This window comes from Drosophila sulfurigaster, chromosome 3 (genome assembly GCF_023558435.1).
Source record: "Drosophila sulfurigaster albostrigata strain 15112-1811.04 chromosome 3, ASM2355843v2, whole genome shotgun sequence".
NCBI classification, from domain to species: Eukaryota; Metazoa; Arthropoda; class Insecta; order Diptera; family Drosophilidae; genus Drosophila; species Drosophila sulfurigaster.
Window position 1 is genome coordinate 28,026,564 of NC_084883.1, and position 9,066 is coordinate 28,035,629.

Below are 9,066 nucleotides of genomic sequence, written 5' to 3' on the forward strand. Positions count from 1 at the left end.
AAATTCTCTAGCTGTGATGATGACAAATTGAGCAAATTATTTGTCGCTCAGTCGTGTCAGTTTCAGGCCGATTAAGTGCAGACATTTAATGAGAACAGGTGGCAATAACTTAAACATAAGCGACTGTCACTTGGTTCAAGTTTGAGTTGAGTTCGTTTTTGGTTTGGTTTGAAGTCGAGTTTGGTAAGTTGTGGTTATTGGTTCGGTAGTCAGTTTGGCTGTTCGTTGTTTGCGGTTCGTTGGCTTAATTGTTATCAACAACTACGTCAGGCTCATCATTATGTATGTGTGTGTGTGTGTGTGATTCTGATTTACTATAAATTTATTTTCAATTCGTTGAGTGTCAGCTATTAATAATAATATTATTATTATTATTATTATTTTTCATCGCAGTTATTATGATGCCTTTTTATTGTTGGCTATTTATATTTATTCGCCTCGCTTTCCTTTCCCCTTCCAGCTAGCTATTTTTTGTTGTTGTTCGTTATCAATTGTTTGATTTTTATCATACAATTTCCTTACATGCTAATTAATTTGCCTGTCCGGCTGGCTAAACTGTGAATGTGTGTGTGTGTTTGGGTGTTTGGGTGTTTTAAAAATGTATTTTTCTTCTCATGGCGGACTTGGATTTTAGTTGCTTTTCTTCTTGTGAATCTCTCTGATCGATGGGGAAATTTAAATGCATTTCCGCAGCTGTAAAAAATGTTGCTTTCATTTTCATTTCGATTTGTTTTCAGTGTCTGCGATTTACATAAATAAAATGTATTTGTTGGTTTATTTGAACAATTTGTATTTTATTTGATTTGTGTTTTTGTTTTTGTTTTTTTTTTTGAAGGGATAGTTTCGTATTATAATTAATGCTTTAATAATTTAAGTTGTAGTCTCGTATGTACAAATATCTATAGGCTAAATGAAATTGTTGTTTAAATATTTATACAATGCATAAGTTATTCAACTTGCGGTTAATATTATTTCGGTTTTTGTTAGTTTGTTTGTTTTTGTTGTTGTTTTGCAAAGAGTATCGCGGGTAGTTTATGTACAATTTATCGATAGTAATAATTTAATTAAATTTAAACAACTAAAAGTATCAGTCTGTTCCACTGCCCCAAAAAGTATGCTATGCTTTTTTCCTTTCGCTTTCGCTTTCGCTTTAACGTTATGCGTATTCATTTAAGTTTACTTTACTTTAGTTAGTATATAATGTAGTTTAGTTTAATTTAGTTTAGTTTAGTTTAGTTGCTTTGCCTTGCTTATAAATTCACTGGTCGACTGTCTGTCTGTCTGTGTGTCTGTGTGGTTACGCCCACAGATCGTGCAGCGGCTTCGTTACGCCGCCATCATCCAACTCGTTGAGACTCAAATTCGATTCGTAGTGTGTCAGCTCCGGCTGTCTGCTGTTGTTGCTGCTGCTGCTCATTGTGGCGCTGCTCTGCGTGCCACTCTCCAGCCCCCCGCAGCCACAGAGCAGCTCATCATCCGCGTTGCAGTTGCAGGGCTTCTTGCAATTGTAAGCGCCGCTGCCCATGGCCAGCGAAGGCGGCACAAAGTTCGAGCTAAACGAGCTGGGCAGCTGGCTGCCCGCCTGACTCTTCACCGAACGCTTCGCGGTGGCAATGCATTCGCAATTGTTGCCACGCAGCTGCTGCTGCTTCGCATAGTCCACGCTATCGTAGGCTGGCGCCTGACCTGCAGTTGCAGCTGTGGCAAGATACGCGGGCACCGCATACTCATGCTGGCTGCGACGATGTTGCTGCTGCTGCTGCTGCTGTTGCTGCTGCTGTTGCTGTTGTTGGTGATGATGATGCTGATGCTCCAGCGTTTTGGCCATGCCAGCGACGCTCAGTTCGCGCTGCTTCTTCGACAGCTGATTCATCGTATTGAATTTGCATGCAGCTGCCGCAGCCGAAGCCGATGTCGGAATCGGTTTGTAGCCCCTTGTGGCAGCGCCACACTCATTGATTGTGGCATAATTGTTGCTGCTGCCGCAATCAGCGTACAGCTTGTCCGCCATACGTGCAGCTCCTCCTCCCCCTCCGCCAGCTGCTGCCACTGGCAGTCCAGCCACGCCTCCTCCGACGCCCGCCTGATACTCGTGTGCCGTGGCATACATATTCACCGAGGTGCTGCGCGCTGTGCCCAAGCAACCGGTGACCCGCTTGTTGTTGTTGCCCCGGCCATGGGGCAGGGGCAAGGCAATTCTCAGCTTCTGCCAGAACTTCTTGTCGTCCCACTCGATGCACGTGCTCGTCCTCAAATAGTGACGCATGTCCAGGTCGATGTCACGTTGCGGCAAGTCGCCGTAGAGTATGAAGACAACGCGCTTCCTGCGCTTCACCAGTTCATGCAACGCGCTCTTGTACTCAAAGCGCGTCCACTCGTTGTACAGAAAGTTCTTTGAGAGGACCAGCACGAATTGCTTTGCGCTCTCCGCAGCCTCAATCAGTGCATCAGTAATGTAAGCATTGATGTTGACATCGCGATAGTGCAGACAAAGCCGATAGCCAATGTCGCTCTCCAGCGTGTTGGCCAAGATCTGATTGACAAAGTGTTCGTCCTGCAGACTGTAAGCGAAGTACGCATCATTGGGTCGCTCCTTGTCCAGCTGATCCACGGCGAAGCGAGGCGAGCGATAACAAAGAGTCATGAGGCAGCTGCTCGAATGTGCCCACATCTTGAGCTCATGGCGATAGCAAAACAGCGCAAAGATGAGTCCAAAGAAGCCAACAAAGGCGCAGGTGGCAACGAGTAGAAGTGGCAGCAATCCCTCAATCTCATTGGTGTGCATGTAGTGTGCCACACCATCGCGCAACGTGCACTTGGTGCCATTCTTCTCACGCAACACGCTGGTGGCATTATTGTAGATGCAACTGACGCGAGATGCATCGATTATCTTCTCCGAACTCTGGGCGAGATAGTTGCGGAAACGGGAAAGATATCCGCACTCGCAGCTCCATTGATTGTCCGCCAGACTGATCTCCACCAGGTAGGGATTCGCTGAGAGTTGCCACACCTCAAAGTGCATCAGACGATTGCCATCGAGTCGAAGTACTTCTAGTTTCCTCAGCATTTGAAAGCTGCCATTGGCAATGCTCGCAATGCGATTCGATTGCAAATAGAGTTCACGCAGATTCTCCAGATTATGGAATTCGTTGCCCTCGAGTGCCACAATATGATTGTCCTCAAGATGCAGCACCAAGAGTCTCTTCAAGCCACTGAAAGTGGTGTTGTAAATATGTGCCACATTCGAGTTGTTGGCATACAAAACAGCCAAGTTCTTGCGTCCCAGAAACGAGTGTCCAGCCAGCTCCACAAAGTTGTTGCCATCGATATAGAGCTCTGAGGTGTCCATTGGCACACGACGTGGCATCTCGGAGTAGCCAGCACCGGAGCACTCCACAATATTGGTGGACCATGTCTGGTCGTGGAAACAGGTGCAATTAGTTGGGCACGTCATCTCGCAGTCGCAGGCATCGAACTCGCAGCAGTGGCAGACGGCAAAGCAATGTGTCTTGTAGGTGCAGAGAAAGTGCTTTGGCTCTGCCTCAAGCAGAGGAATGTAAGCTCGCTCTCTGTTATTCAACAACTTGCAGTAGATGGTCTCCAGATCCATAATGCGTGGATACTGACGAGATGTAATGTGATTGATCTTCTGCAGCCAATCAATGTTGCAGTCACAGGTAAAAGGATTCCCTCCAATGTAGAATTCAGGCAATGGTCTTTGCTCCGCCACTGGCAAAATGCGCAGCGATTTAATGTCCAACGTAGTGATTTGATTCGCATACAAATCAACCCGAGTCAAGTTTGTCTTGTGCATAAATGTATCCGGATCCACAGTAGTAATCAGATTGTCATTCAAGAACAACAATTCAATGGCATTCGGTATGGAAGCAGGTCCAATACGCTGCAGCTGATTGAAGCTTACATCGAGAGTTTGCAATCTTATCTCAGCATCCAAACCGAAGCGATTCGAGAGCAAACTCAGGCGATTCTTGTGCAGATCGAGCCACTGCAGGGTGCTGGGCACATGACCATAGTCGAAGCTCTCTAATCGATTGTCCGAAATGTTCAGCCAAAGCAGCGAAGGCATGTTGCTAAACAGTCCATTGATGTCAGACAAATCGTTGCCATCCAATCTGATAGCCTGAATGCTCGATGTCATCTCAAATGCTCCCGGTTCAACGACAGCAATGCGATTTCTGGCCAAGTTCAAGATCTGCAAACTGGGCAGATCCCTGAACGTGTGCATGGTAATGTTCTCCAGATAGTTGCCAATCAACCTCAAGCCATAAAGATTGCCAAGACCTTTGAAAGCATTCTCTTCCAGCACCGTAATCATGTTCTCCCCTAAGTCCACAGTGCGCAACAAACGCATATTCCTCAGAGCCAAGGGAACTGTCTTAAGTTGGTTTCCATTCAGATTGAGATCCTGTAGTGCACTGCAGTTCCTGAACGCATCTGGATGGACGCCAATCAGCGCATTGTTGTCCAGAGAGAGCAGGGAGAGAACATAGAGACCATTCAGAGCATATGCATCCAGATACTTGAGTTTGTTGTGGGACAGGAGGAGCGTATGCAGATTGTTCATTGGGGCAAAAGTATCTGCCGCTATGTTCTCCAGCTGATTGTGACGAAGGTTGAGAATCTGCAGCGTATACAAATCCGTAAAGATCTCCGGCTCCAATTTGGTCAACTTGTTGTGGGAGAGGTTAAGCAAAACAAGTCTTATTAAGCCAGCGAAGGTGTTGCGATCCGTCCACGTTGAGGTGATTTGATTGAAGCTCAAGTCGAGCGCTTGCAGTTGGTCGAGATTCGAGAAGAGCTGTGGACTCAGCACGCTGATGGAATTGTTCTGCAGATAAACCTCTTGAATGGTCTTTGATTGCTCCACAAACAATTCCGAAGGGAGTGCCACAATCTTGTTGGAACTCAGATTGAGCACTTGCAGATTCTTTAATCCGCTCAACGCTTTGTCCGCAATCATCGAAATCTCATTGTTGTTTACGTGCAACACACGCAACCTGCGTAAGGTGCCGAAGCCATTGGCGGGCAGCAGCACAAAGTGATTGTAGCTCACATCGAGCAGCTCCAGCTCCAAGCTGCACGAGCTACCGCCTCGCCTGGATGCTGTTTCTGTGGTGGAACTGGTTTCCGTAGAGGTGGCCGCCTCCTTGCTGCGATCCCTGAAGCCAAGCTCATTCACATCCTGCAGCCGATTCTCGCTCATATTTAAAGCGGACAGCGCGGACAGTGCACAGAAAATGTTGTCAGGCAGCGACCAAATGTTGTTCGAACTCAGATCCAAACGTTCCAGCTGCTTGGTCACCGCAAAGGCATCCGCCTCAATCTCGAAATTCAACGCTGGCCAAAGGATGTTGTGAGTGCGCAGCGTTAAATTGCGCAACTGCTCCAGACCATCCAGAACTTGTCGCCCCAGTTTGCTCAGCTTGCAGTACTGTATCGAAAGCTGCTGGAGACGCGCCAAATGGCCAAAGGATTGCGCCTCCAGGCGACTCTTGGCCATGATCTCATCGTTGCACAGTATGTGCAAGGCCACAGTGTGCTCAGCGGGAATCACACTGAAGTTCGTCGTATCGAATTCGCTGTTCACCGTGCGCAGATTGCAGGTGAGCGCGATTTCGGGGTTCTCGAGTCCGGCAGCGGGCAGAAAGTGGCAATCGTCGGGTGCATCATAGAGACCCGCTCCATCCGCCCCGTTGGCCAGCGGACGCAGTGTGCGTGGCGGCGATGCTGCCGGCTGCAGGAGCTGTGTGTTGGAGACGCCCGCCTCGCCCATGATGGCATTCGAATGCGATTGCGTTTGATGGTGCAGCGAGGGGGAGGCGGCAGAGGAAGCATCTGCTGCACTGCTCGACTGCGATGTTGTCGCCTGGCTGCTGATGCAGTTGCTCGATGCGAGCAGCAGGCAGAGCAGGCACAAAGGATGCAGGGATATTATTTTGGCCATTTTTACCATATCACTGAGTGTGTGTGTGTGTGTTAGTGTATTGTAGTGTAAGAGTGTGTGTGTGTGTGCGAAAGAAATCAGAAGAAACGAAATGAAAATCAATTCCACTTGCTGCCGGCCAAAAAGTCTGCGCACATATTTTCGACCCGTTCTTCTTCAGCTTCGTCTTCGGTTCGTTTCGTGTTTTGTTTTCCGCTCGAGTTAATTATAATTGGCGTGGCACAAAACTTTGCCCACAGTTAACTGTTACTTGCAGCCACATATTAATTTCGTTTTCATTTAAGCACTTGGTTTTTTTGGGTTTATGGTTAGGAACCTTGATGATGAACAACACACGTCGCGCGTCACGATTATTATCACTTTATATTCTATTTTTCGGGTTTATCGGTGTTCACGTTCTATTGGTGTATGTGTGTGTATGTTTGCGTGCGTAGTTGTCGCTTGCGATACGTCTAGCGCGCACGTTAGCTGAGTGTCGACTGACTGTCGCAACGTGCGCAACTCTCACTTAAATAGAGAGACCGACCAGCCACGATGTTGGGCCGCACGAAGTTTGGTACCAAACGAATAGCAGGCAGCAGCCGCAGCAACAACAACTGCAACAGGAGAGGGAAATTTGTAAAGAGAGCGAGAACGCCATTGTAAGCCATAGCCTTAAGGAAATTTGCTCCGCTTGACTTGCTGAGAATGAGAGCGCGCGGTGGCTTCAAAGAGAGAGAGAGAGAGAGAGAAGAGAGAGCGAGCGTGAGATGCTGCTTAGGGGTTTCATCTAATCGCATCAAACAGCTGGCGTTCTGTTTTTGCCTTTTTGGTACTTTTGCTCGTATCGTCTCGTCTCCCATTGCGAGACGTCGACGACGACGTCGACTTCGACTGTGACTTCGACTTTGTCTCTGTTTTGATAATGAAAATATATGATGTGCAGGCCAGCGCCAATCTTCATACAAATGTAATTTATTTTTATACGCATGCGAGTATGTGTGCGTGTGTGTGTGTGTGAGGACTTTGTCTGACTGCGTGTACAAGTGTGCGTGTGTGTGTGTCACATATAAAAATAATAATTCCTTACATTCCATTAAATTACAATAATAATTTTAATTAAACTGTTTTGTTTGCGCTTCAATGTAACATCCTTTTTTTTTTGCTGTCCTGCGTCGTCACACAAAATTACCGCTTGTTCTCGCCATCATCATAATCATCATCATCATCGTTAGGATTATGATTGCGGCTTGTTCTCGTTGGCTTTATGATAATTTCTAAATTGGGTTTAACGAATTCTCTCCTGTTTTCTCCTTGGGTTAGGTTCGGTTCGTCGTGCTTCTAAAATCAATATGCTGCACTTTTCCTTCTGAGCGAAATGAAAAAAAGAAAAATATGAAATGCCCCAAATGATGATGATGATGATGGACAAACAGGAAGTAGGCAAACAAGGATATACGCTTGCAGACCGTTAGGCCGTTTGCTCTTGAACATTGCTCGAATGCTCGAAGGCCGAATGAGAAATCGAGATAGCAAATATAGCTTAATGACGAAAAATTGCAAAACCAGAAATGTTTCTTTATCAGAAAGTCATTTTTAAAAGCTGAAGTTCAATTAGATATTGATAATATTTTAGTTTACTAAGGAAAAATAAAAAAAAGTGTACTTTTCTTAGCAAAGCTTTCAGGAATTTTAAAAATTTTGCAGTATATAAATAAGATGATTATATATACTAAATATTTTATCAAAAATGTTATAATTACTCAAAGACAAATTCTTTTTTATTGAGATTTACAATTTTCACTATTACTTTTTTATGAAGCTTTGTTTTAAATTAAAATAGTAGTATTCAAATTAAAATGAAATAATAATAAAATACTAAACATTTCACATTGATATTTTATTTAGTTACTTAAATGTATTTATTTGGAGCTTAATTTAATTTGTATAATATATATCAATATTTTTTAGACCTTACAAATCTTCATCTTCAATCGCTCATTTTAGATTTACAAATCTTTATTTTATACCTTTTCTTGGTTGAAAATATTATAAATTTTATTTATTTAACTTTTTTATATATGCTTTTCTCTAAGTAATGAAATAATGGCTAACAAAAATTAAATGTTAAATTTTACAGAATTAAAACAAATAATATCAAATTATATTATATTATTTTAAATTACAGTTTATATGTAAATTCTATTTAGACTCTTCTAAACTTTATCTACAATCGCTTTCTCATGTTTACCTATTTTAAATATGTACTAATCTTTATATCTTACCATCTCTTTGCTCTGTTTTCCCACAGTTTGACCATCAAGATACTTTTAAGAGTAATGGATTTTCGTTGATTCGCACCTTAGTTTATCTCAAAGTTAAGCATCTCATCAGTTGAGCTCTCTTTCCTTACTTGCCACTCGGGTGAAGGTGCAAGTGGCAAGTGGCGAGTGGAAAGTGGAAAGTGGCAAGGTGCATGTCTCAAAGAGTCTCAACTTGTTTGGTAAACACAAATCTCAGCAGTCTAATCAAGATGCTGCAACATAAAAAGAATGCGCTTAAAGCGTTTACAATCTGTATAAATGCGAAATGCGCTAAAATGCAAAAGACGCAGCAGAGTCCTGATTAAGATGCAGATAGGACGAAGCAAGGATGCAAGGATAAGGTTCAGCATGAGTATGGGAATTCAACATACATACAAACATATATCTTATGTCTGTGAAGTGCATCCGTTTTGCGGACAAGCCGATTTGCTGGTGAAGGACATTCGTCTAATGCAAAAGCCAATAGTCATGCACAATTCACAATTCACAATCCACAATTGTGAGCATAATGCTGGCGAGGACAAATGCGAATGAAAGGAAAGAATAAGGTAAACACTTGCGGATGTAAAAGATTATAAAGAGACACACACACAGGGACTAAAGATGAAGACGAAAAGAAGTTGATGGTGGTCCAGTGCTCTGCTTTCATAAAGATATAGATATAGATATAGATATATCTACGACGTTCGCTTTAAAGGACATTTTGTGCTCATGGCAATTTATCTTCGAAGGAGTCGGTTGTCTTCTTTCCTGCTCCTGCTTCTGCTGCACTGAGGATATAAAAAATTTGTTTGTCAG

General features: G+C 43.9%; 1 protein-coding gene across 1 annotated transcript; it reads right to left on the reverse strand.

Annotated features, from left to right (window-relative positions):
- Window positions 1-1,007: 1,007 nt before the first annotated feature.
- On the reverse strand, window positions 1,008-6,437 carry LOC133842154 (toll-like receptor 6). The gene has a single exon (XM_062275136.1). The coding sequence runs from the start codon at window positions 5,972-5,974 to the stop codon at window positions 1,298-1,300; it is 4,677 nt and encodes a 1,558-aa protein (XP_062131120.1). The 5' UTR covers window positions 5,975-6,437; the 3' UTR covers window positions 1,008-1,297.
- Window positions 6,438-9,066: the final 2,629 nt, after the last annotated feature.